We start from the raw sequence: 26,873 nt of genomic DNA on the forward strand, positions 1-26,873 counted from the left end.
TTCCCAGATTTCATCAAATTTTATTCCAGTTTCAGGATTAATCAATCATTTTTTCCTAGTTATAAGCTCTGAATAATAATGTATTTTCTAGAATGCCTTTCTAGCCCATTAGAAACAAGCATTCAACAATGCTGTGGTATAAACATTGACACACACACACACACACAGTGGGGGAAAAAAGTATTTGATCCCCTGCTGATTTTGTACGTTTGCCCACTGACAAAGAAATCATCAGTCTATAATTTTAATGGTAGGTTTATTTGAACAGTGAGAGACAGAATAACAACAAAAATAGAGAAAAACGTATGTCAGAAATGTTATGAATTGATTTGCATTTTAATGAGGGAAATAAGTATTTGACCCCCTCTCAATCAGAGAGATTTCTGGCTCCCAGGTGTCTTTTATACAGGTAACGAGCTGAGATTAGGAGCACACTCTTAAAGGGAGTGCTCCTAACCGCAGCTTGTTACCTATATAAAAAGACACCTGTCCACAGAAGCAATCAATCAATCAGATTCCAAACTCTCCACCATGGCCAAGACCAAAGAGCTCTCCAAGGATGTCAGGGACAAGATTGTAGACCTACACAAGGCTGGAATGGGCTACAAGACCATCGCCAAGCAGCTTGGTGAGAAGGTGACAACATTTGGTGCGATTATTCGCAAATGGAAGAAACACAAAAGAACTGTCAATATCCCTCGGCCTGGGGTTCCATGCAAGATCTCACCTCGTGGAGTTGCAATGAGCATGAGAACGGTGAGGAATCAGCCCAGAACTACACGGGAGGATCTTGTCAATGATTTCAAGGCAGCTGGGACCATAGTCACCAAGAAAACAATTGGTAACACACTACACGTGAAGGACTGAAATCCTGCAGTGCCTGCAAGGTCCCCCTGCTCAAGAATACATATACATGCCCGTCTGAAGTTTGCCAATGAACATCTGAATGATTCAGAGGACAACTGGTGAAAGTGTTGTGGTCAGATGAGACCAAAATGGAGCTATTTGGCATCAACTCAACGTGTTTGGAGGAGGAGGAATGCTGCCTATGACCCCAAGAACACCATCCCCACCGTCAAACATGGAGGTGGAAACATTATGCTTTGGGGGTGTTTTTCTGCTAAGGGGACAGGACAACTTCACCGCATCATTTGACGGGGCCATGTACTATCAAATCTTGGGTGAGAACCTCCTTCCCTCAGCCAGGGCATTGAAAATGGGTCGTGGATGGGTATTCCAGCATGACAATGACCCAAAACACACGGCCAAGGCAACAAAGGAGTGGCTCAAGAAGAAGCACATTAAGGTCCTGGAGTGGCCTAGCCAGTCTCCAGACCTTAATCCCATAGAAAATCTGTGGAGGGAGCTGAAGGTTCGAGTTGCCAAACGTCAGCCTTGAAACCTTAATGACTTGGAGAACTGCAAAGAGGAGTGGGACAAAATCCCTCCTGAGATGTGTGCAAACTTGGTGGCCAACTACAAAAAACATCTGACCTCTGTGATTGCCAACAAGGGTTTTGCCACCAAGTACTAAGTCATGTTTTGCAGAGGGGTCAAATACTTATTTCCCTCATTAAAATGCAAATCAATTTATAACATTTTTGACATGCGTTTTTCTGGATTTTTTTGTTGTTATTCTATCTCTCACTGTTCATATAAACCTACCATTAAAATGATAGACTGATCATTTCTTTGTAAGTGGGCAAACGTACAAAATCAGCAGGGGATCAAATACTTTCCCCCCCCACTGTATATATATATTACACATACACACACACAGTATATACACTGTATGTATGTGTCTCATCATAATAATGGATGTAGTGTTATTTATATTTCCTTTTGTTAGGAAATGTCCTGCAGTGCTGTATAAGGGACAACTGGCTGGCCTGCTAAAATACCTTGTAGATGTTCTCAGTTAATGAACATACTTAATAACAAATCAAGAGTGACACTTGGTGCATCTTTGTCAATTTCTGAAACATGGAAAAAGCACTTGTATCCCTTCACTTGAGATGCAGTCCTGGAATAATATTCAATACAAGCTCTGGAAGCTATTGTAAAACTGGCTTAAACTTCAGTGTATGCCATGTATGCTATATTATGCTTACAAAGTTACAATTGCCTCAATAGCAACTGGGCAATTACAAAAACGGTAAATATCAAAACAATCTAAAAGAAACAGAATGGTTGGCTGGTAGGTAGCACTATGTTGGTACTGTAACATTGCAACACAGTTCTCCCACCCTATCCTCTCCTTGGCTCATCTCTCTCTCTTTCTCTCTGGGGTATGTGTGGTTAACACCCCCATCGTGGAGTGTTGGTTTGGCCCGTCCTGGCACGGTTCTGTGGTGTATGGGGGTGGCTATAGGTGACCCCATCTGTCTGGCGGGGGGAACTGGTCCACCTCGCCCACCTCTGAGCACTGCCTGTTTCCGAGAGTGAACGCCAGCTTGTAGCGCAGCCGCACCTTCTCCTGCAAGAGGCAAACGTTGAAAGAGGGTCAGCAAGTGGTTTCACAAAGACTACAAAGAGGATGGAAGCCCATCAGGTCCAAAAAAACCTAGGCTCTCTCTCAATGAATCTTTCCTTAATTCCTCAAATCCTCTCTCATCGTCTCCCCAAACCGCATTGATAAGAAAGTCAGAGAGGAGGGACCTTGAACCTCCAATACAGTTGAAAAGATGAGGAGATAGGTTGCAAGGAACCATGGAAAGATGAAAGATAGAACTCTAGTCCTACAGTGACTCTGGCCTGTGTATTAGAGAAGTGGGCTGCTCCCTAACCACGTGACCTAAATCGGAAAACCTCTGGGCCCTTGGAAGATCATATTACTTTTCCCTGACCATGTGACCTTACCAGGAAATACTCGTGGCCCTGCTCTTACCTTCAGGGGATTGGCCAGCAGCATGACCTGTGTGATGGAGGCCGGGGGAAGGATGGGGTTAAAGGGAGGTAGCTCTGTTCCTGACGGAGGCTGCAGCTTCAACTTCATGGACTGGAGGACAAGGAGAGGAGGGGTTAAGGAGTGTGTGAAAGTTACACACTGAAGATGGCTGCAAAGCCTGTGTACGCGATCCCTGATGCAGTGAAAAGAATACAAATAAATACAAAAATTAAGCTTTATGCAACATATTTTTGAGTGAGGACCCCATCACATTTTGTTTGGATGAAATGATACAATGTTTGAGTGAGTAAGTATACAGGAGTGGACACGTGTAAGTATTATACGAGTGCATGTGTACACACTGCCCTGAGACATGGCTGTAGACTCCTATGGCGTCTAGACACGGCAAGTGTACACAAAGCGTGTGTGAGTGTGTACCATGTGTTACCTTGGGCACGGCGGCCTGAAGGACCACGTTCTGAACGGGCAGTGGTGCAGTGTTCAGCATGGACACCACTAACACCAGCACGTCTGGTCTGCAAGGGGGACAGTCTGAGGCAAAGTTCAACAGCACACGCACCCCATCCTTATCATAGGCCGTTACAGGGAGCCCTTTACCTGGAGGGGACAGGACAGAGGCAATGAGAGGCTATATCAATGTTATCCAGACAGTGTACTGTGGACATCAAATGGTTAAAAAAGACGAATGACGAGGATATATAGCATTTCCCGTTTCCCTTTGCACACTCCCCTCTCTCTCTCCCTTTCTACCTCCCTCCCCTATTTCCAGTACTCACTGGGTCTGATGGCCTCCAGGGGGACGTGCACGTTGCCCAGGGAGGCCTCCGGTCCTAGCCCCCTGGCTGGGCTGCCCCCCTGGAAGGAGGAGTGGTGGAAGGGGGAGAGGGAGCTGAACAGGGGGCTGCCCGGGGCAGAGCTCAGCGTCTGGGCTTTGGTGTGGGACACCGCAGGGGAGCCAGGCACGGGGCCAGGGAGGAGGGAGGTCGAGGAGAGGGGGACCTGGGGTACCATGGCCCCCAAGGAGGGTGGTACTACGGCCCCCATAGAGGCTGCTATCCCGAATCCGCCACCAACACGCAAACTGGAAACGACAGAAAAACAACATGAGCTCTCTCTGGAAAACAAACTAAATCAAACAAGCAAGTGTGCAATCAAGAGCATGTTGATTTGTACCATATTCAGGATAATGTTGAGTAGCATCTAGTAATGTAATGATGTGATGCACTACTAATTACAACCCTGAGCCTTCGGATTACCTCAGAAGTGTTGCTTCACTTTAGCTGTGCGCTGAAGCACCTGATCTAATTCAATGTGGGTAATATAATACCTTGAAGTGATCTACAATATTTCCAGTGAAGTGAAGGGAGTAAGGTTAGTTGAGCACCTCTTTGGCTCTCCAAAGTCCAGCATGGCCAGGTCTTGGAGGTCCTGGAGGCTGTGGGTGGCGGGGGCCGTGGCGGGGGCTGGTGCTGGCTGGACTGAGGGAAATACTGGGCCTGGCCCTGCTATAGCGCCAAACAAGTCCAGTCCAGGGTCAGGAGCCTGGAGATGGATAAAAAGGAAGAGACTCTTACAAATCTACCAAATGTATCACAAGAGTTGTTCAAAACTCCTCACTGGTAAAGACACAGGAAATGACAGTAGAAAAAAAGTCATGCTTTTTAATGCTCTGACCATTGTGGTCATCATCAGGAAGAACTACCTGTAAGGAGGTCCACGGATTCGCTATTTCATTCAGCTTTGGTTTTGATTGGCTGTTCAGAGAAGGAACTGGATCGTTCAGGCCTGAAAAAACACACAAGGGTCATTAGTATTCACCCTTCTTTTACCAGGTAAATTGACTGAGAACATATTCTCTTTTACAGCAACGACCTGGAGAATAGTTACAGGGGGGAGCGGGGACGAATGAGCCAATTGGAAGCTGGGGATGATTAGGTGGCCATGATGGTATGAGGACTAGATTGTGAATTTAGCCAGGACACCAGGGTTAACACACCTACTCTTACAATAAGTGCCATGGGATCTTTAGTGACCACAGAGAGTCAGGACACCCGTTTAACGTCCCACCCGAAGGACTGCACCCTATGCAGGGCAATGTTCCCTTCACTGCCCTGGGGCATTGTGATCCCCTTAGACCAGAGGGAAGAGTACCCCCTATTGGCCCTCCAACACCCCTTCCAGCAGCATCTGGTCTCCCATCCAAGGATCTGCTTAGCTTCAGAGGCAAGCCAGCAGTGGGATGCAGGGTGGGATGCTGCTGGCATAATGAAATGAAGTACCATGGGGCATTGTCTGAACATTGGTGAACACAGTCCTCATGAATACATTTTGAATACAAATCAAATAGGAAATATGGCCTATATTTAACAAGAATACATTAACACATAACTTCCATAAAATGCAAGGTCAGTGAGGTACCTAAGGATAGCAGCTCATCGTCAAGGAGAGAGAGAGCGTTGAGAGCCTTGTCGGTGGCTGGGTGGCTGGGGCTGTTGTTCTGACTAGCATGCAACCCAGCCAACCTTTTTGGAGGAGGAGGCAAGACAGGGATTGGGAACCCCAGGTGATTGGCTGAAGTGGGATCGGAGACCAACGGGAGAGGGGCAGGCGGAGGAGAGGTGGAGTTTAGAACGTCAATGCCAGCCAGGTCAATCAAGGTCTCTGTGTTGTCACTGTTCCCTGTGGTCTCTGTAGAATAGAGAGGGAAAGAAGGAGAGGTGGAGAGAGGTAGAAGAAAGCAGAGAGAAATTGAAATCAAAGAAGGTAGAAAGAGAAAGATACAAAATGGTAGAAAGGAAACAGTTTGCTCTGAAAGTTATATGAAAAAATCTGAAAGTGTGTGTGTGTGTGTGTGTGTGTGTGTGTGTGTGTGTGTGTGTGTGTGTGTGTGTGTGTGTGTGTGTGTGTGTGTACATTACGTGCAATCACTCACCTTCACCAGCTGTAGATCTAGGATCCTCGCTGTCTCCATTCACCGTCTGTCCCTTGACAATCTTCTTGTAGGAGTTGATGACCCGTGAGAGGTCATCGCTGGCCTGCAGGATGTCACCTGGAAGGCAAAGGTCAGAGGTTAAGAGATGGAACAACAAATAACAATCTAAGAGGTTGAAAAACATTAAAATAACAACTTTATTTCCTCACCTAAACTTGTGTCGTTATCTTCAGTCTCTGTGGCCATTTTGAAAGCAGCGCGTCTCAACTTGTCGCAGCGGTCGTATAGTTCCTGGTATTACAGGAAATGTACGACGACATGCTTCAATCAGCCACTGACACAGTTTACAATTCTAATTCATTTCACATAACATCAAAGTCTACCACGCTCGTATCATTCTAGCAGCCATTCCTAATTCGCTCCCTACCCCTTCCCATTGGCCCTAACACTTTGGTGTTTGCCGATAGGTAAGGACTTAGCAATATGATAGAAGCTCCACCACTAAACTGCTTATACCTATCCAGACCCTTCAGATCTGCAAACATTGAAAGGTTAGGGCCCAGGTGAAGTGGTAGGGAACAAGTTGGGACTAGCTGTAAAACTGAGTTAAGGACTGGCTATAGCCTGAGGTGATACATAAGGGCCTTAATGCTTCACAGCGAGCAAAGAGGATAAGTATCTAAGTAAGGCACAGTTCAGACGCCAAACTTTTGGTGAGTGGAACTGAATAGACATGAAGAGCGGGGCTGGCATGGCTGAGAACTCTGCTTGACGTACCAATTGGTTTCATACAACCGCTCTCCCAACACTGCAGACTTACTCGTTGCTTTTGGGTTAAATTCAGGCATAACAGCCACCTCTCAGAAGTCCTCCACCTGCGTATAAGCCATGACTGTGTTTCCGTTGTGGGTGTGGTAGCCAAGTAACCTTTATTTGCATGCAATTAACATATATTAATATGCATGACCATTTTTCCTGACAGTGGAAGAACTGCTCTGGCAGAACTGCATGAAACAGAGGCGTGCCTCACCCGCACCGTGCTGAAAGAGCGGCAGAGGCGGACCAACTATTGTCATAAGTCACACGAGGCGCACTATGGCTTCACAAGGCACTCTATCCCTGCTCTACCAAAGAGAAGTGTACATTTTTTAGTTAAGGGGGGCGATAGAGCGGTGTTGGAACTAGGGCTAAGTGTGATGTGTGTGGAGTCTGAACGGAACACACACCTTGATGATCTCTCTGTCTGACTGGGAGGACCTGTCCTTGTCGTAGTGGGACAGCATCTCACTCAGCAGCTTGACGTTGATGCCCACCTCTTCCAGGGTGTGGATGCGTTTGGTCACTTTCTGAACCCTGACATCGTCCTGGCAGAATGAGGGTTAATAAGATGTTCAAGACTTGTTATAACATTGTTATACATTGCTCTAAGCGCCTTATATGCATGCGTAACAGTTATATTGTAAATGCATTCAGCCGTCCTGGGAAACAGAACAATAAAAGTGTTATAGAGAACTACTAACATGGACGCATGATCGACTATGATCACATTTCCTAAGCTCCATCTGTGTGTAATTCTACAGTGTATTTATTATCCCATGATGAATTATTAAAGCAATAAGGCACAAGGGGGTGTGGTACATGGCCAATATACCACGGCTAAGGGCTGTTCTTATGCACAATGCAACGCAGAGTGCCTGGATACAGCCCTTAGCCGTGGTATAATGGCCATATACCACAAACCCTGAGGTGACCTATTTCTATTATAAACAGTTTACAAACATCTATTAGAACAGTAAAAATAAATGTTTCGTCATACCTGTGGTATACGGTCTCATATACAATGGCTTTCAGCCAATCAGCATTCAGGGCTGATAAAATACTCTATAAGCATTTATTACCACTCAAAGCTAGTTAGAACGGTCTTATGAACCTATTATGACTATAAACACACAGGTGGTATGTCACAGGCTGAGTATGAGCATTCACAACAGCTTACGGCTCCTTACAACCGCCTTTATAAGCACTTAAAGGGCATGTCGTTGTCTCTCACCTCCTTCACCATGTTTTTGATGAGCCTGTTGGCTTCCTGCAGGTCCTCTGGGTTTTTGCTCCTCAGAAGCTCTGCTAGTAGCTAAACACACATGAAGGCATGTCAAATCACCATGGTGACACGGACATCTGCTGGTTTGGCTATCTGTACATCAGTGGTCAACAATGCTGGTCCTAGAAAGCTAGAGGGAATGCAGGCTTTTGTTCCAGCCTGATAACCCCTGTTTTAGCAAATCAAGGTTTCAGTGATTTGTTGTAAGTAGGTGTGGTAGTGCTAGGCTGAAACAAAAGACTGCACACCACATATACAGTAGTTCTCTAGGACCAGGGTCCAGGACCAGGGTTAAAGACCAGTACTGTGGATAAACTCAGTCTGAACCCAGTGTTTCACCTTGCCCATATCCTCATTGTCAAACACAGGGTTCTTGGGACGTGTGGGGGGTGAAGGAATCAGAGTCTTGTCCACTGGGAGCTCAGGGTCCATAGTTACAAGGCCTGAAGAACGGAAGGTGTGTCTGATTTAGTTCACAGATAAGATTTAAAAAATAACTCAAAATATCTCTATGGGACTATTCATCACAAACAGAGTTCCATTTCAAATCAATGAGGAAAATTGCGGAAGAATATCATTTTACTTCCTGAATTGAAATTAAATGGTATTAAGCAGGTAGGTACCCTAGCGGTTAAAGCATTGGGCAAGCAACCGAAAGCCAACAAGGTGAAAAATTGGTCGATGTGCCCTTGAGCAAGGCACTTAAGACTAATTGCTCAAGGGTTGCCATTGATAATGGCAGATCCTGGCTGTGAACCCACTCTCCGGGAGTTGGAATATGCAAAAAACACATTTCCAATATGCGTATAATACACACGTGTACATGTCTGAAACAGGACAAACTTTGTAGCTGATAGTGATGATACAGTGACATATCAGGATATAATTGATACAGTGACATATCAGGATTTAATTTGACAATATATCGTATTGACAATATCCAAATATTATTTTTGCGCTAGTTTACTGTATCTAAAACCAAAACTCCCCGATTTTTCCTTCATAGCTTGTTCTCCATCTTCTTTTTAAAATAGGGAGCAAATTTGTTATGAGCTATTTTATTTCCATGACTGATCAAAACGTGTTTTCTCATGGCTTTCTTGTCCCTTTGCAGCAGACATATGGTGAGCAATATGTTTGGAACATCGAATCGCAATAAAATCACAGTATTGAATCGCAATACATTTTGAATCATGAGAATTGCAATACATATCGTATCGGCAGCTAAGTATTGTGAGGTCCCTGGCAATTCCCAGCCATAGTGGCTATGGTAACTAGTGGAAACCAGGTCTTACCCTGTCTCCTTAGTGTCTGGTATGCTTCGTTGATTTTGGCCTCGTTGGGGAAGGCCACTGTCCAGCTGTACAGCATCTCAATGATCTTTGTCTTTACCTTCTCTGGTACTCTGTCTCCCATGTACTAGATAGAAGTGTACCAGATCTTTGTATTCACACACAGAACACAAGGAAAATAGAAGAAGAATAGAATAACGCATTCAGGATACCAAGTCCACTCACCTTGGGAGAAACAACTTTGATCAGCTCGTTCAGAAACCGATATTTCCCGATTTCATTATGAAACCTTCTCCCGCAGTTCTTCATACATGCCTCTAATACCTGGGAGAATTACACGTGGACATTTTGTCAAACACATGGACACAAAGGTAGCCCTGAGACAAGACTGTATACACCATATGAGTACATACAGCTATGCCTCAGGACTAGAACAGAATATTGGATGAAATGAAATAGTACAAACAAACAGTACTCACTGTTAAAGCCTGAAGCGCCTCCCATTCTTGCGGCGATTGGATTTTGTGAACCAGCAACCTGACAGATATCTGGGGACTGCACAAAGAGATTGGGTTAAATTGGCCCATTTCCTATACATACTATAGCAATAGGTCAAATATAGCTAATACATACTGAATGTATGTATTAGCTAATACATACTGAATGGTATCAGGTGAATCAGGAAGTAACATACCCTTCCAATTCCTTATTGATCTGGTCACAGAAACCAATGATGTACTCCCAATCCTCCTGTCTGTTTGTTGGATGGGTGGCTTTATCTATAGTGAGATCAAATAAAATTGAAAATATGTTTAACACATGCCTTTACAGTTGAGAGTTGACAGACTTGTTGAAAGGACAACATGTGAGCAACCGGACACTGACAGTAAAGAATTCGACTGTCATCCATCCTCTGTCATCCCCCACATTGCACTGGCAACTAGCATCAATACCACAAGGCGCATACATGCAGTGAAGCCACCAGAAAAGATGTTTTATCTGTGCCACCACTATAACGTTAGCCCCCAGTTCCTCGAAAGGCTATCAATTATATCTGTCAACCAACACAAGATAGGCGCTTGATACCAAAATCACAATCCTCAACTTAGCAGTCTTAACTCTCGATATCAAAAGGGAGATCAGCTGAGGTTCAGTGGCCACATCCCCTGGGTTTATGCTTGAATGTCCGCCTCCCACAACTGATCCAGATTCAGTGCACAGCTTTCCTGAAACGGCTGCTCAGAACGACAACGCTAACACAGCTCTTATAACGGGGATGCCTTGAAGGCAGTAGCCCTGGAGGATTGCAGACAGTTCAACAGATCGCACTCTTCATTACTTCATTCATACATTCACTCCATTCATTCAATGCAATGCAATATGCTAATAATATAAATGAATTGACTGGATACATAGGTTAATTCACTCACTGAGCCAGGATTCTAGCGTCTCCCCTTCCTGGTACGCCATAGCATTGGAAACATCGCGTGATGACATCACCAATGTGTGCAACTACGCGCGAGAATCACGCAGTCTGCGTTGTCAATAAAACCTAGAAAAACATGCACTTATTGTTTGGTGTAAAATGTAGAAATTCAAACATTTAGCTGAAAAATGCTTTATTTTGGAAAATAAATCATAGAAATTAGTTTTGCTTTATGGCATCTACCAAGGAGCTTACCCAGGGGTCTTCGCACCACACTTTCCAAGATGGCTGCCTCCATCACAGGTTTACTAAAACCTTGGACACCAAGGTAATTATAATTTTGCTGATTAACGACGCTATGGATGTGTATCTTAACACTGTGATACTGCACTAGTATGACACTTATCATTGCACAAGTTTATTACAACTACGCTAACTAATTCAGCTACCTACAGTCAGTGACATTTACATTCAACTTTTTTGTATTTATTTAGAGACATGCCACCCACTGTGTTCATTGTAGCAAAATACAAAATCACCAATGCTGTAAGAACAAGTTTGTGAATCAGTGTGAGTGTGGCTGGCTACGATTTGTTAATGTAGATTTTAACAAGCACAAACACTGTAGCTCTGATCCAGGGCGTGAGGTGACAGGACCAGGGCTAAGAAACACCCGTTACCCCATATGTTTCGGCAAGCAACATTAGATTGTTAAATGATCATGTATAGATATTGTCCATGATATGCTATAACCATTGCATTGTATTTGACTATTAAACATGAAGTGTCATAACCTTCTGTTGTTCATGCTTCTCTAGGGTACTCCTGGTGAGATGGAGCAGGTACAACCCTTACTACCTGGAGCCTGAGCCTCGGAAAGAGGTGTACCACATCCCAGAGACTGAGCTCACACCTGAGCAGAAAGAGGAGAGGGAGCTGAAATCTGTCAGGCCCATAAAGGCAGCCACCAACTCTGTCACCAGCTCTGTTTTCAACGACCCTGTGTTGAGGTACCTGACCCCAACACACATTAATGCATAAGCCTACAAACACTGAAATACATGTAGCTCGGTCATGTGGTTGTATGTTTACCCTGTCAATGCAGTGTGAATTACAGCTCATCACTATTCTTTCTCTTCACAGCAAGTTTGTCAACATGATGATGAAAGATGGTGACAAGATTATTGCCAAAGGTATCATCACACAGGTATAAGTGGGATTCTATAGGACTGTTTGATATAGTTTGCCAAGTAATGTAAATATACACTAATGCCCATCCTTCTCTTCTCAGACATTGGAGAACATGAAGAGAAAACAGGTGGAGAAGTACCACAAAGCCCCCGAGGGAAAGAAGGCAGAGATCGAGTGTAATCCATACGCCATCTTCCACCAGGCTCTGGAGAACTGCAAGCCTGTCATTGGCCTGGCTAGCATTCAGAAAGGGGGCAAGTTCTATCAGGCCAGTACTCTCACCATTTCTACAGAGTCACCAGGGTCTTATTCATTAGTTCACAACGTAGCAAAACATTTTGCATCGTAGCAAAACGTTCTGTAACGAAAACAAGCGTTCAGGTAGTCCCTCCCTGTTTCTCTTTTCTTTGGTGCCTAATGAGCACAACCTTGGGGTGATGGTTTGTAGAAAAGTATACATCAAATGTTTATTCTCCACGATAGACATGAAAAATGTAATTTCTTTAGTCTCATACAGTATGTGTAATGACATCCTGTATTGACCCTCCACTCTGCAGGTGCCCATACCTCTGACAGATAACAGGCGGCGCTTCCTGGCCATGAAGTGGATGATCACAGAGTGCCGGGACAACAAGCACAGACGCACACTAATGTACGAAAAACTATCCCAGGAACTGCTGGCCGCCTTCTCCAAGGAGGGCAACGTGGTCAAACGGAAACACGAACTGCACAAGATGGCCGAATCCAACAGAGCCTACGCCCACTATCGCTGGTGGTAGTTGACTTTGAAGTCTGAGTGCAGCATTCAAAATGGGACCTTATGGACTGGAAGGAGTTCAATTCACTTTGGTCAAACTTGAGGTGGAGTTCCTTGTTGGAAAATAAAAACATCATGGACATTTGTGCAACACATCATGGGAGATTGTCTTCAATGTCGTGCATTGACAGGCTATGTAAATCTCTTGGACTCCATTGTGAAATATTTGGAATGGTGTGTATCCAAGTATACTGACCACAAATACAATTACTGTAAATGTGGCTTCTTTTACTAACATTGTATTATGGTTCAATAAAGAATGATTGAAAACATTACAAATGACATGATCACATACTGTATTTAGAATATAGGTGCATTCATCAGTGTCATCTTCAAATAAATACAAAGCTTAGTTAAAACCCAGGTCGATTCTATTTTAATGTGATTTTTATTCATCTGCAGTCAATGTACAACAGTAGCAAAAATGAAATTGACCAATGTTTGTACTTCTGACATTTGAACAGATCAGATACCCAACTATAGTAATGGGAATATTTATAGGAAAATATACACTGAGCTCTGTCTTCACACAGTAAACTCAAACTTTCTATATATCTACTTGAGTAGATAAAAGTACAAAATGCTCAAACTTATTTGGTAATTCTGTGTAAAACAAAAGGCATGTACGCAAACCAGTAGTAGGCAAATTGCGAGTGCTGCAATTTCTGTCCAAATTAGGTTTCTACTGAATTACTTTACTTTGAATACTTGGTCTTTATGTAGCAATAAATAGGCCCTATAGCATATACACATTTACTTCAATCTTTCAACATCATGGCCCTATCAAATATGCTCACACTAGTGGGTGACCAAGTTTATTTTAGTGCAGTGCTTGCCAGCCTCGTTTTATCTAAGAAGTACTCCAAAATATGTTAATTTGAATGTACACTGAGGAGAACCACAGTTTTGAATGAAAACTGTTGAGGAACACTGATCCAGTGAACTAAATTTCAAACAATAGAAAAGTTATGTCAGTCACCCAAGTGTTACTATTCCAATTCCACAACTATCAAATAAACATTTCCATCTATTCTACAACTGTCCACTAGGGCCAATAGAGGTTGCTAAAATACCCTACTAATTAACACTATGTGTGATCATATCTTCAAAAAAATTACATGGTTCTTCCCTCTTCAAAGACTTTCATTCAGTCAATTGGAATAATCAACAATTCCCCATGCCTCCCTCACTTTCTTGCAGTAATCACTGAGCTGACATAACTAGGGTAGGAAAAAGATCCGCAATGGATCCCATTAGATCAGTGATTACTATGAGGAAGGAAGGATAGATGAATGTTAAAGATATTGGAACAGGACCTAGAAGTAGTCTGCTGTATGATTGTGTGCAGTGGTTTTTCCAAGACACTGTTTGATTTTGTGAGCGTATTAAAAGCACTCGGTCAGCACACAGTGTAAACATTATAAAACATACATATTCTCAACTACAAAAACTAGTAGATATGGACTTCAATAAAGTGAACCTGGTAAAAGCTTAGTGCTGGTGGAATGAATCTCAGATGTACTACTGTTTCGAAAATCTAACAGCAACGAGTAGTGAACAGCCAGACAGAACTTATAAAGTCACTGTAATATTCTCAGCTTCCAAACTGAATAAACGTTTGCATTGTGGTGCACAGTTTTCCCAAGCCCGAAAGCAAAAAGCCAGCATCCATTTTGTAGCACCAAAGTGTGGACTATGTCGTTTAAAAGAGGTACAGTACCTCTTAGAGACTTGTGAATACAAAAACATCTGCAAAACTAGTTGTTCTTATTAGAATCAGCAAAAACTGACTATAACTTCCAGCGTTGACGATATTGCTGTCCATATTGGCACCACATGTACTACAAAACTATTATTCAGATAAACTTGTGATATTAACAATTCAAAAACTAGGATTCAGACCATAAAAAGTTAAATATATTGATATTTTCAGAAAGGAAATATTACAAATTACTTTTGACTAATCTCTTGGTCCCAAATCCTAATAATACCAAATTGTCACCCTCTCTTGTCATGTGTTTTTTGACCTTAGCGGAAACGAAGAGGCTTAAGAGTCATTGGCAGCAGGGTGGACCCGTGTGGAGTTACATCGGTTGTATTAATCTTTTGTGTGATTGATTTTGTCAAAAAGCTTTCCAGTCATTTTAATCTACCACTCAAACAACAGGTGCTTTTAAAACAAAAGTTGACTGTAAAGTATCGTGTACAATTGATTTGGACCCTATGGCTGTATATAGACAGGCAGCCCAATTCTGATATTTTGCCTAATTATTGGCAAAAGAGCTAATCTGATTGGTAAAAACACCAGTTACTGGTAAAACAAAATAAAAGACCAGAATTGGTCTGTCTGTGTAAAAGCAGCCTATTTTGTAAAGCATTGATTGTGAGATCATAATTTGATCCATACATTCACTTGGGCCTAATGAATGTCTAAGCTCTCGAAACGTTCTGCAGACCGCTCAAGATTCTTTGTAGAAAAAGTAATGAAGATCATCACCTTTGAAAACAGTATCAGAAACGACTGGCAGAAGAGCTATAAGATTAACTCAATCATGGTCAAGCCCACGTGACTGGAATGTGTATCTGAACTACTTATGTACAATAGTGAAATGTCTCATAACATTGGAATGTCAGAAAGCAAAGGGATTAACAATAAATAATTATACTGGACTAAAAACTGCAGATCGAAACTCACAAAATATCCTGAAATTCTGTCAAACTTGCTTCAAACCAAACCAACCCAATTCAAATACACCTCTCGCCAACGAAAACCTTTAAGGACCATTTACAATTGCACATTTCAAACCGACTATCTGGCTAGTGGAAATATCCCTGCTGCTAACCACACTGACTAGTGGCTACCCCATGGCAAAGCCCAACAAAAACAAAAAGTGTCCTTTCTGGAATCATCCACTATGCAGCCCCTCTCCCAATACTATCATTCAGGGTCACATTCAGTAGACACAAAACGGGAGATTCTAACCTGAGCTCGTCCAATCCCATTTTGTTCCTATTGAACACCATCCACCTACTGCAGCCTGGCCTAGCCTCAGTCTAGTCGGTGACTTCGCTGTAGTAGTATTTCTGGGCCGTGTCGCTGAGCATCCAGCCCCCGGCTCTGAACTCCAGGATCTCCAGTAGCAGAAGACGGGCCATGGAGCTCAGGCCCTCCTGCAGTAGGAAGCCGTCCCGCAGCAGGTAGAAGAGCTCGTCCATCTTCTGTCCGTCCATCTTCTCCAGCTGGTCCCCGATGCGGTGCAGCTGGAGCACCAGGCAGTCTACCTGGGGGAAGGAAAGGAGAAGCAAAGGAGCACCAATATTAAACAAACGCATATCATTATCAGAGAAGGGGAAATCACATTCAGAGATGTACTCAGGCTATAGCATGTACATTTGTTTTCATATTTCAAACAGTAGACACTAGCCAGTATATAAAGCCGAACATTGTAGTAAAAACATTTACATTTGGTTCTCCCTTTAATTGAAATTTATGCTTGGTAAATAACCAACATATTGTGCTTTAAGAAGTGAGAGACAATTGAAATATGTCCTCAGTTGAAATACTAAATTGGGTGCTGTGCCATCTTTGACCCACCTCTTCCTCGTTGTTCAGTGAGTCGGGCTGAGCCAGCCTTAACAGGCAGTCAAACACAGGATGCACCAGAGCCACCATAGGCATGTTGTTCACCTGGGGAGGGGAAAACACAAGGAGCTATTAACATTTCATTGATAAGAAAGGCTTCTATGTGTATACAATCCATGAAGAAACAGCTCAAATAAAACTGGAGAGTACTATGGCCTGATACACACTATAGGGATAAACCGTACTGCGCTGGTTTTGGATATTGTCCTTCCACAATGTTCCTTCCAGCACAGTTCCAGCAATTATGGTAGATGCGTAACCAGGCCAGCCCAGTACAGCTTGGCTCAGTTCAGTCTTGTGAATAGGTTGTTAGATACCTCCAGTTAGAATATGAATAGGGATTATGGAATGTTTTAGCTCGTACCTTGAGGTAGTCGAAGACGTTGCAGATGAAGGTGACGAAGCAGACCCACTCCTGCAGCGAGCGAAGCCGCGTGTCCTCCCGGGCCACGAACTCCAGCTGCAGCCGGTTGAGCAGATTCCGCCGGAACACATTTCCGTTGTTGTGCTTGGCCTCAGCCTGCAAGGTGTGGTAGAGAACAAGATCACACACAGCCATAAGCATCTGTATGGTTGCAGTCTATGGATATATACAACTAGGAAGTTAAAGCACTGATCCTGGGGAGCAAAATAGTAGGATTGGGTTGAGTAGGATTGAGTTGCCATTTGACAATGATAAACCCCTTGATCCCCACCACCCCTAAGCTGCCCACCCACCAAATGTTTAGGATCTGAAGACGGTAAGCTGATCTTAGATCTCAGAACTTCTAGAGAGGAGCTCATTTGACTTGGTTTACAGTCAAACTCCAGCTTTAGTTCACACCATGTTCTAGGCCTAGGTGTGAAGCCCTAGTCAAACAAGATAATCAAAGATAACAACAGTAAGGTGAATTACCACCATTACTATCAGCCAGAAAGGCAAGTAGTTAAGGTGATGTTTACCATACCTGAACGATAGTGTAGCAAATGCGACCTGCCTCTTTGCTGAAGACCTGGTCCTTCAAAGACTGGTCCACGATGACATTGGACACCTTCTCCAGGTCCACCGTGCTGGGCTCTGAGGGCAGAGAGAGGGCTAATCCAAAGACAGCCACACTTACACTTGCTACTGGGTCACGTTCAATAGGCACAACATTTGACAATAACGCTCTGAAACGGCAAGGTTCCATCTGAGCTTGCCCAATAACAAATACTTGTTTTCTTTTTCTGTTGCAAAATGTTTGCAATCTATTGCTACGGTTTGCACTAATGAACATGACACTGTACTATGTACTTAATTGTAAAAACAAAACGTTATCAATCTGACCGTGTTCATTTTTCACACAGACTATTATATACATCTTCACAGAATCACTACATTAGGGACTGACCTTTCAGGGCTGTTTTCAGCAGCTTCTGGGTCTCCAAGTCTAAAGACTGAATCTTGTAGTCCTCTTTAGAGTTTTCCATTTTTTTTTTACAAGTGATACTGAAATAGACAGTGGATACAGACAGACTATACTTTCAAACATCATTTCAAGCGAAATTCATTAGACAGAACTATTTGTCTCAGCACAAAGCTGTCTAAAGCTGTTGTCATCAATCTGGCTGCCCCCAGGCCTCTTTCATAGGGGGATATAGGGGATTAAGCCAACATACGCAGTTCCTCTAATATTGCCCAAATAAAAAGGTATTGGTTTGCATACAAGCAATGACGAAACAGATATCATATCTTCAAATCCCAATAGTTAATTGCCATTTGTGGTGGTATTTTGTATGTTAGAGGATTCATTTCCCACCCATCCATTGTGAAAAGTCACAATGAAATTGCATGACTTCTACTGGGTCAGGAGTTGCATTTTCAAACAAACGAAACCTTTGCAGCAGCCTAACCTCGTTCCCAGGATATGGAAGGTCAGCAAGTCTGGTGAACGAGACTAGCAGCAGCCTGTCCTGTTGCATCAAACTGCACTACATGCCAACCCAGCAATAAATACCGGTAGAGATTAGAGATTGGATCGAGCTAGCTAAAAATTGGCTGCTACTAAACATGCACGCAATTAATGCAAAAAGTCCGAACAGTTTAGCTAGTTACCTAACTAGCTGCTAAAATTAGAAACCTAACAAATAGCTAGATAGTTAACGACTTGTTACACAGATAACATTAAACGTTAGCTACCAAGCGAATATGTTTGAAAAGGAGTTGTTGTTGTTGAGTGGCTAGCTAGCTAACTGACTTGCCAAGTCTGATTTACAAGAGCTCAAATTACGTTCAGGTTTCTAAATATAAACTTAAATCAAGACTTACTTTCCTAAAGTTAAGTTTGAAGCAGTGATAACATTGTACATTCACCCTCCACTGTGCTGTGTTGTTTGGGCCTGACTTCCTGAGTGCCTTCTGCGCACGCGCTGTGTTCCAACAATATAGGACAAAATGCGCGTGCACTGACGCTTAGGGAGAAGTGTCCACTGAAGTTAAACTGTTTACCCATAGAACATACCCACATTATTAAAAGTCTGTTCTGACTATATCATTCCAATGACATGTTAATTTGCATGCATTTTCTTTATTCAAAAATAACAAAACATGAGTAAGTACGATACAATGTGTTTTAAATAAAAACCCAAATATAGACTGACACCACTTTGTACAGTGCGTCAGTAGCCGACACAATGTTACACATAGTACAATAAATTGTCCCACCAAGTGCAATCTTTCCAGCATTAAACATACACAGAATAAATATTCAATTTTAAATACAGTGTTAGATATGCTGTGTATAGACGTTTACATTTTAATCATTTAGCAGACGCTCGTATTCAGTTGGTCATATATTTAAAACTAACATACACCGTCATGCTTCTTTAGTCATAATTTAGCACTGAGCGAGCGCCAGTTTGAGAATTTCGCAAAGAATTCCAATACTGACCCATAAATGCTGTTACACCAGGTTACTTGAAATTAAAGTACAGTACATCAAAGAAAAGCAAACTGAAAACAGCATAGATGGTAAATGTACTTTTGTTATTAAATAAGCATTACCAACCATATATAAATGGTTATAAATATTGAAACACATTCCACACAGAAAGCAACAAACCCTTGCACCTCATTTAGAACGCATGATAATTTTGAGTCTATGCTAACACATTAGTTAACACCACAACTTTTAGCTGAAATGTATTGAATTGTCCCTATTAAAGAGCATTCCGTGATAGGATCAACTTTGACCTGGTTCTGACTATTTATTTTAGCCTAGATCAAGCATCTCTTTCCCTTCGCTCCATGGTATCTATCAGTTTCAAGAGCAACCATCTGGGCTTATCAATTTAACACACAAAACATTGAAAAGGAGAATTTAAGTGATTTTCCCCCATTCAGCAGCTGTCAAAACACAGAAGAACACTTGCAGAGGTATATTTCTCAGTACATGATCTAAGACAATGGTTATATCCTCCGTATGCTGCCTGTCAAATATAAGGCAATTCTTCAGGTAGTTGAAACAGAATACATTGTTACGATAGTTGTTACAAATCTGGTCATATTTGGTAAATGACAAAAGTCTTTAAAAGCAACAGGCATCCTGTCCTCAGTATAGACTGTGCACCACAAACCATGAGTATAGTAGAAAAACAACAGCAAAGAGTTCCAGTATAGACATACTTACATCACGGTGTTTGGACACTGACACCAAACACATGGTAAGGTCCAGAGCAGCACCACACCTTGACTTTCCCAACTTATAGGATACACTATAGGTAAACAACAGTAAGGAGAGCTTTTTTTTTCTTCTTCCCAGCAATGTTGACTCCTATCACCAGTGGGATGGGGATATGGCATGTACGATGTAGATGTGCGTGATTCTGCCATCCCCTCCCTTCTTTTCCAGTGCTTTGAGTTCCTCTGCTTCTTCAGTTGCCCCTAAGCCAGGGTTTCCTAAACTCTGTCCTGGCCCCTCGGGTGGACGTTTTGGTTTTTGCCCTAGCACTACACAGCTGATTCAATTAATCAACTAATCATCGAGCTTTGATCATTTGAATCAGCTGTGCCGTACTAGGGCAAAAACCAAAAACGTGTACCCCTTGGGGTCCCGAGGACCGAGTTAGGGAAATGCTGCCCTAGACACTGATCTATGGTCCATTTTTACATTTTCCCCATATTGGTTGAGGTTGTAATTTGTGGCGATTGAGCTGATCCTAGATCTGTGCCTAAAAGCAACTTCTACCCAGAGCTCCTCTGCTCACTGGCTGCCCTTCTGGTTCTGTATGACATTAAGGAAGAACTCATACCAGAAGAAGGTGAAGCCCGTGGAAACAGCTGCTTTCACTAGGCTGGGAGATAGGCCTTTGAGAAAGCCCCGGAGACCCTCCTCTCTGGCGATCTGGGACACACAGTCTACAAAGCCACCGTACCTCCGCACCTGCACACAGTAAGCAGAGACAACACACTTCAGTGTCATGTAGATGGATGCCCTGTATGACAGCCATCTTCGCTCTAATATAAGACCTGCTGTCAGGCACATAACTGAATGAGACAATGTAATGAGATGTCTACACTACCTGTCCAAAGTGGGCTCTGGCTTCTTCAAACCCTCCCACCTGCAGTCTCTTTTTGATGAGGTCAAAGGGGTAGGTCATTGTCTTGCTGATGACTCCAGCACAGCTTCCACATACCAAGCTTCTGAGGTTGCCTACAATAGAAAGGAAAAAAGCAGTAATGTTCAGGTAGTTTCTAGGCCCCTATCCTTCAAAGTTATGTTTATGTGTTCAGTCAGTGGTACTGGGCACTATCCAGGCCCTAGTTACAAAGTTAGTTTCCTGTTTGCTAGCCAAGCCGAGGTTATATTCTAGTTTCTAGGCCCTATTCCCTTAACATTCATTGCTATGTGTACAGTGTTGTGTATTTAAAACAGTGTCATGCTATCAAAGGCATGACCATCCCTACACTGGCCACTGACGTCGCTGTCCTTGTGCGGTGGTCCCATGAGGTTCTTGAGGACCTTGTAGAAGAAGAACTGCAGGCCTGCGTAGGGGAACACTGCCACCAGTGTTGGACCCAGGCCACGGTAGAACCCCAGGGCCCCCTCAGTGCGGTACATGGTGGACACAGCATGTCTCAGACTGTGATACACCTATGTTACAGATGATGCCTGTGGTTAGCTAATTGCTATCAGTAGCACAAGCCAAAGATTTAATGATAACACTTTAACAAAGCCAAAGTGTGGATTGCAGTCACTCCTTGTCCATAGACTGCCTTCAAGGTAAGGAAACAAACATCTAAATAAAGATATTACATTTTTCTAAATTATCCTTTTAAGGGGTTATAAGTAGTTTGACAGTTAATTATTATATCTAATTTACTATAAATGTATATTTAGTTTATAAATAATAAATTGCTGGTTGAAATTGTGTGGTCGTTTTGGTGCTTGGCAAATTATGGGTTGCACAGTTAATGGATTATTACTGCTTTTGATAATGGTACAATAAAGGTAATTCGATAGATTCATACTGTATGTTTTTCTTTGTCTCTCACCTTGGGCTCTCCCTGAGCTGCGAAGCGTGTTCGCAGTGTGTCTAGCGGCTGGCAGGCTACAGTGGCAGAGCAGGCAGCCAGACCGCCACACACAAAGTGCACCCCCGCTGTCTGGCTGTCATATACGGTGCTCTTGTGGGTCATCTCAGTCAGGAACTCAAAGCTGGCAAACTATGGAGGGACAAAAACACAGCCTTAAAACACAACCTTAAAGCACAGATGAAAACACAGCCTCAAAAACAAAGTTCAGACAACAGCGCCAAGTTATACAGCAGTGAGGCACATGACTATATATTATAATCTATCAACCCACTACCATGTGAGAGATGCTATTGAGGCATTACAGGGCAAAGGCTAGCGAGGGACAAAGAGTTGAGTCAGAAAACAACTCTCAGAGATCCACTCATTCAACTACAATACTGTGTGACATACAACAGGGCATTCTGACAGGAAAAATGCCCCAGTGTATGTTCCCTACCTGTACTGCCCCGAAGCAGACAGAGAGGAGCTGGGCGGGGAGATGTCCTTTCCAGAAGGCAGGCAGCCCCTCCTCTGCCAGGATACAACGTGATGCCTGGAACAGGCCCCAGTACTTCCCTTCGGGGTGCCTTGACGATACGCTCTCTATCTGCAACTGTGTATGCAAGGAGGGGTGTGTACTGTCAGACAGGGGAAAGAGGACATTCTGCTTTAGACATTCTTGTGTAGAACGAAATACACATATGCACGTGCACACACACACACAGTTGAAAGTAATTCCCCAGCAAATGCTGAGCACTTCATCAATGTGTGTTGCCACAGCCACCAGTGTGTTGTGAGAAACTGGGCATGCCCAGTGGTGTCTGAGGGTCTGGGTGTGGTGCTGTGACTCACATCAAAAGAATGCAGTACAACCAAACAATGTTTAGTAGCAATGAAACAAACTTCTTCAGGACTAAAAAAGCTTGATTTCAGTGAGTCTCACAACACTGAGCTTTTTGGTTTGAGTCATAAAAGCCTGGGTAGAGGTTATCATGCACAAATAACAGAGTTGTATGTTTACCAGAACCACTCGGGTTAGGCCACAAAAACAGTGCATTCGGAAAGTATTCAGACCCCTTGACTTTTTCCATATTTTGTTACGTTACAGCCTTGTTCTAAAATTGATTAAATTAAAATGTTTTCTCAGCAATCTACACACAATACCCAATAATGACAAAGCGAAAACAGGTTTATAGACATTTTTGCACATTTATTAAAAACAGAAATACCATATTTACATAAGTATTCAGACCCTTTGCTATGAGACTTGAAATTGAGCTCAGGTGCTTCCTGTTTCCATTGATCATCCTTGATGTTTCTACAACTTGGAGTCCACCTGTGGTAAATTCAATTGATTGGACATGATTTGGAAAGGCACACACCTGTCTATACAAGGTCCCACAGTTGACAGTGCATGTTAGAGCAAAAACCAAGCCATGAGGTCGATGGAATTGTCCATAGAGCTCCGAGACAGGATTGTGTCGAGGCACAGATCTGGGGAAGGGTACCAAAACATTTCTGCAGCATTGAAGGTCCCCAAGAACACAGTGGCCTCCATCATTCTTAAATGGAAGAAGTTAGGAACCACCAAGACTCTTCCTAGAGCTGGCCGCTCGGCCAAAATGAGCAATCGGGGGAGAAGGGCCTTGGTCAGGGAGGTGACGAAGAACCCGATGGTCACTCTGACAGAGCTCTAGAGTTCCTCTGTGGAGATGAGAGAACGTTCAAGAAGGACAACCATCTCTGCAGCACTCCACCAATCAGGCTTTTACGGTAGATTGGCCAGACGAAAGCCACTCCTCAGTAAAAGGCATATGAAAGCTCGCTTTGAATTTGCCCAAAGGCACCTTAAGACTCTCAGACCATGAGAAACAAGATTCTCTGGTCTGACGAAACCAAGATTGAACTCTTTGGCCTGAATGCCAAGCGTCACGTCTGGAGGAAACCTGGCACCATCCCTACGGTGAAGCATGGTGGTGGCAGCATCATGCTGTGGGGATGTTTTTCAGCGGCAGGGACTGGGAGACGAGTCAGGATCAAGGCAAAGATGAATGTAGCAAAGTACAGAGAGATCCTTGATGAAAACCTGCTCCAGAGCGCTCAGGACCTCAGACTGGGGCGCAGGTTCACCTTCCAAAAGGACAACGACCCCAAGCACACAGCCAAGATCACACAGGAGTGGCTTCGGGACAAGTCTCAATGTCCTTGAGTGGCCCAGCCAGAGCCCGGACTTGAACCCGATCGAACATCTCTGGAGAGACCTGGAAATAGCTGTGCAGTAACGCTCCCCATCCAACCTGACAGAGCTTGAGAGGATCTGCAGAGTAGGGAGAAACTCCCCCAAATACAGGTGTGACAAGCTTGTAGCGTCGCTTCAAAGAAGACACAAGGCTGTAATCGCTGCCAAAGGTGCTTCAACAAAGTACTGAGTAAAGGGTCTGAATGCTTATGTAAATGTGATATTGCAGTTTTTTATTTTAAAAAGTCTAAAAACCTGTTTTTGCTTTGTCTTTATGGGGTATTGTGTGTAGATTAAGGGCCAAAACTATATAATACATTTTTGAATAAGGCTGTAACGTTACAAAATGTGGAATAAGTCAAAGGGTCTGAATACTTTCTGAAGGCACTGTAGTTCCAACTTACATTATGTTGCATTTAATTGTGTAGTAAATTAGGGTCCAAAGTGGCCATGCAACTAAAACATGCACCACAATAATATCCATCTGATGATGCTTACTGTACCTGGAATCTTATCTTGATGACATCCAGGGGGCTGATCAGGGCTCGGGTCACCATGCCTGCAGCCGACCCAGACAGGGCTGCATCTTCTGGGGCTGGAGCAGCGCCCTTAGACCCTGGGTCATAGCCCACCATGATGACTCCACAGCAGCCTCACCAGAGGACCTCAGGTCTGGGGGAGAGAAAACATGTTATACAGCACAGGAGGTTGGTAGCACCTTAATTGGGGAGGACAGGCTTGTGGTAATGGCTGGAGCAAAGTAAGTGGAATGGTAGAGCATGGTGTTTGTGTAACCGATGTGAAATGGCTAGTTAGTTAGCGGTGGTGCGCGCTAATAGCATTTCAATCAGTGACGTCACTAGCTCTGAGTGTTTGATGCCGTTCCATTTGCGGCATTCCATTTACGGCATTCCAGACATTATTATGAGCCGTCCTCCCCTCAGCAGCCTCCAGTGTATACAGGGGGACTAGTAGTTTCTCTGAGAGACAGTCACTGTAAATATGGATAGTCTATTGTGATTCACGAGGAATGATTCAGTATGTTGCTATTTTTATTGGAAGCCAATTCTGTATCACTTAGTGCATCACTGCCACTAGAGATAGTTAGTAGCTATATAAAGGAGTCATCAGGCAAATTCCACTGATCACTGTGTGATGGATTCTTTCATTGGTACATGTAGCCTTTTCTCTGTCTAACCGGAAGTTGACTCTACTGATATTGACATGACACCTGCATCTAGCTGACAGCTACTGTAACTTACTGTTGTTGAGTAGCCTAACTTGCTACCAAGTTATTGATCAGCCCTTCCTCCTAATCAGACACATGTGGAGATCGCACACGTTGATTGCCATTGATGATCACGTCCTTCTCTTCAGGTACATTAGTCGCAGTAATAATTCATAGTAAATACAGTAGGTATTAACGTTCTTCAAAAAATACCATAGAGGACAGGACCTTGGCATAACTATGAGGCTAGCTAACGTAGCCACTCAATCTGGTTTACTTCAATCTAGCTCGCAATTTATAGTTAAAATGCGTAGAACTGTCGACTCACTTTTATGTGCTGCTCTTCTATGGAAATGTGTGAAAGAATAGTTGGTGAAGGACAGGTAAGGCTACATGTACTTCTTTTCATACAATTTAGCTTACTCAAACCTATCTGGAGAATGTTGCAAATCGAACCAATCCGGATGGAGGGGTGGATCACGTGACCCTGAAAGCCCAGTTGCACTATATGTTTTCTCCTTATGACACAAGATGTCGCTGTTGTTAAGTAACCAGTTTCAACATTCAGTACTGTATTTTTAAAATTTTTATTTCACCTTTATTTAACCAGGTAGGCCAGTTGGGAACATGTTCTCATTTACAACTGCGACCTGGCCAAGATAAAGCAAAGCAGTGCCACACAAACAACAACACAGAGTTACACATGGAATAAACAAACATACACAATAGAAAAGGCTATATACAGTGTGTGCAAATGAGGTAAGATAAGGGAGGTAAGGCAATAAATAGGCCACAGTGGCGAAATAATTACAATTGAGAAATTAAACACTGGAGTGATAGATGTGCAGAAGATGAATGTGCATGTAGAGATGCTGGGGTGCAAAGGAGCCAAAAAATAAATAACAGTATGGGGATGAGGTAGTTGGATGGGCTATTTACAGATGGGCTATGTACAAGTGCAGTGGTCTGTGAGCCGCTCTGACAGCTGGTGCTTAAAGTTAGAGATATGAGTCTCCAGCTTCAGTGATTTTTGCAATTCGTTCCAGTAATTAGCAGCAGAGAACTGGAAGGAAAGGCGGCCAAAGTAGGAATTGGCTTTGGGGGTGACCAGTGAAATATACCTGCTGGATCGTGTGCTAAAGGGTGGGTGCAGCTATAATGACCAGTGAGCTGAGATAAGTCGGGGCTTTACCTAGCAAAGACTTATAGATGACCTGGAGCCAGTGGGTTTGGCGACGAATATGAAGCGAGGGCCAGCCAACGAGAGCATACAGGTCGCAGTGGTGGGTAGTATATGGGGCGTTGGTGACAAAACGGATGGCACTGTGATAGACTGCATCCAATTTGCTGAGTAGAGTGTTGGAGGCTATTTTGTAAATGACATCGCTGAAGTCGAGGATCGGTAGGATAGTCAGTTTTACGAGGGTATGTTTGGCAGCATGAGTGAAGGATGCTTTGTTGCAAAATAGGAAGCCAATTCTAGATTTAATTTTGGATTGGAGATGTTTAATGTGAGTCTGGAAGGAGAGTTTACAATCTAACCAGACACCTAGGTATTTGTAG

General features: G+C 43.3%; 4 protein-coding genes across 5 annotated transcripts; 1 reads left to right on the forward strand and 3 right to left on the reverse strand.

Moving 5' to 3' along the window:
* Positions 1 to 1,683: 1,683 nt before the first annotated feature.
* Positions 1,684 to 10,934, reverse strand: LOC106606568 (ADP-ribosylation factor-binding protein GGA3). Its single transcript, XM_045719952.1, has 17 exons — positions 10,664 to 10,934; positions 9,928 to 10,012; positions 9,713 to 9,788; positions 9,459 to 9,557; positions 9,237 to 9,360; positions 8,281 to 8,384; positions 7,891 to 7,971; positions 7,067 to 7,204; positions 6,050 to 6,131; positions 5,841 to 5,957; positions 5,327 to 5,596; positions 4,611 to 4,693; positions 4,293 to 4,450; positions 3,685 to 3,989; positions 3,336 to 3,505; positions 2,888 to 2,998; positions 1,684 to 2,476 (listed from the first exon to the last, which is right to left on the reverse strand). Exons 1-17 carry the CDS (start codon positions 10,728 to 10,730, stop codon positions 2,366 to 2,368), a joined length of 2,181 nt encoding a protein of 726 aa, XP_045575908.1. The 5' UTR covers positions 10,731 to 10,934; the 3' UTR covers positions 1,684 to 2,365.
* On the forward strand, positions 10,737 to 13,030 carry LOC106606582 (28S ribosomal protein S7, mitochondrial). Its single transcript, XM_014202878.2, has 5 exons — positions 10,737 to 10,987; positions 11,478 to 11,669; positions 11,803 to 11,866; positions 11,951 to 12,118; positions 12,408 to 13,030. Exons 1-5 carry the CDS (start codon positions 10,944 to 10,946, stop codon positions 12,627 to 12,629), a joined length of 690 nt encoding a protein of 229 aa, XP_014058353.1. The 5' UTR covers positions 10,737 to 10,943; the 3' UTR covers positions 12,630 to 13,030.
* A 6-nt stretch (positions 13,031 to 13,036) lies between these two features.
* LOC106606581 (MIF4G domain-containing protein B) lies at positions 13,037 to 18,747 on the reverse strand. 2 transcript variants are annotated; one of them, XM_014202876.2, is made up of 6 exons: positions 18,598 to 18,747; positions 17,681 to 17,778; positions 17,258 to 17,367; positions 16,675 to 16,830; positions 16,263 to 16,355; positions 13,037 to 15,949 (listed from the first exon to the last, which is right to left on the reverse strand). In XM_014202876.2, exons 1-6 carry the CDS (start codon positions 18,636 to 18,638, stop codon positions 15,722 to 15,724), a joined length of 726 nt encoding a protein of 241 aa, XP_014058351.1. In that variant the 5' UTR covers positions 18,639 to 18,747; the 3' UTR covers positions 13,037 to 15,721. The 2 variants fall into 2 exon arrangements, with proteins under 2 accessions (XP_014058351.1, XP_014058350.1); XM_014202875.2 differs by having other exon boundaries at positions 17,258 to 17,385; positions 18,598 to 18,710.
* Positions 18,748 to 18,823: 76 nt separating this feature from the next.
* On the reverse strand, positions 18,824 to 25,775 carry LOC106606580 (mitochondrial thiamine pyrophosphate carrier). Its single transcript, XM_014202874.2, has 7 exons — positions 25,639 to 25,775; positions 24,586 to 24,754; positions 22,301 to 22,456; positions 21,823 to 21,993; positions 21,235 to 21,421; positions 20,850 to 20,980; positions 18,824 to 20,710 (listed from the first exon to the last, which is right to left on the reverse strand). Exons 2-7 carry the CDS (start codon positions 24,715 to 24,717, stop codon positions 20,531 to 20,533), a joined length of 957 nt encoding a protein of 318 aa, XP_014058349.2. The 5' UTR covers positions 24,718 to 24,754; positions 25,639 to 25,775; the 3' UTR covers positions 18,824 to 20,530.
* Between the last annotated feature and the right edge of the window lie 1,098 nt (positions 25,776 to 26,873).

The sequence above is a fragment of the Salmo salar genome, chromosome ssa06 (genome assembly GCF_905237065.1).
Source record: "Salmo salar chromosome ssa06, Ssal_v3.1, whole genome shotgun sequence".
Lineage (NCBI taxonomy): Eukaryota > Metazoa > Chordata > Actinopteri > Salmoniformes > Salmonidae > Salmo > Salmo salar.

Coding starts and splice junctions, on each gene's coding strand:
- LOC106606580 (XM_014202874.2), bottom strand. CDS start 24,717: ATGGTGGGCTATGACCCAGGGTCTAAGGGCGCTGCTCCAGCCCCAGAA. Junction 22,457..24,585: donor TCATCAAGATAAGATTCCAG/GTACAGTAAGCA, acceptor TTGCATACACAG/TTGCAGATAGAGAGCGTATC. Junction 20,981..21,234: donor CAGCGACGTCAGTGGCCAGT/GTAGGGATGGTC, acceptor TTTCTATTGTAG/GCAACCTCAGAAGCTTGGTA.
- LOC106606582 (XM_014202878.2), top strand. CDS start 10,944: ATGGCTGCCTCCATCACAGGTTTACTAAAACCTTGGACACCAAG. Junction 11,867..11,950: donor CCAAAGGTATCATCACACAG/GTATAAGTGGGA, acceptor TTCTCTTCTCAG/ACATTGGAGAACATGAAGAG. Junction 12,119..12,407: donor AAGGGGGCAAGTTCTATCAG/GCCAGTACTCTC, acceptor TCCACTCTGCAG/GTGCCCATACCTCTGACAGA.
- LOC106606568 (XM_045719952.1), bottom strand. CDS start 10,730: ATGTCATCACGCGATGTTTCCAATGCTATGGCGTACCAGGAAGGGGAG. Junction 9,558..9,712: donor AGGCGCTTCAGGCTTTAACA/GTGAGTACTGTT, acceptor TAATTCTCCCAG/GTATTAGAGGCATGTATGAA. Junction 7,972..8,280: donor ACAATGAGGATATGGGCAAG/GTGAAACACTGG, acceptor ATGTGTGTTTAG/CTACTAGCAGAGCTTCTGAG.
- LOC106606581 (XM_014202875.2), bottom strand. CDS start 18,638: ATGTACAATGTTATCACTGCTTCAAACTTAACTTTAGGAAA. Junction 17,779..18,597: donor TCAAACTTAACTTTAGGAAA/GTAAGTCTTGAT, acceptor TGTCTATTTCAG/TATCACTTGTAAAAAAAAAA. Junction 15,950..16,262: donor CACTGAACAACGAGGAAGAG/GTGGGTCAAAGA, acceptor TCCTTCCCCCAG/GTAGACTGCCTGGTGCTCCA.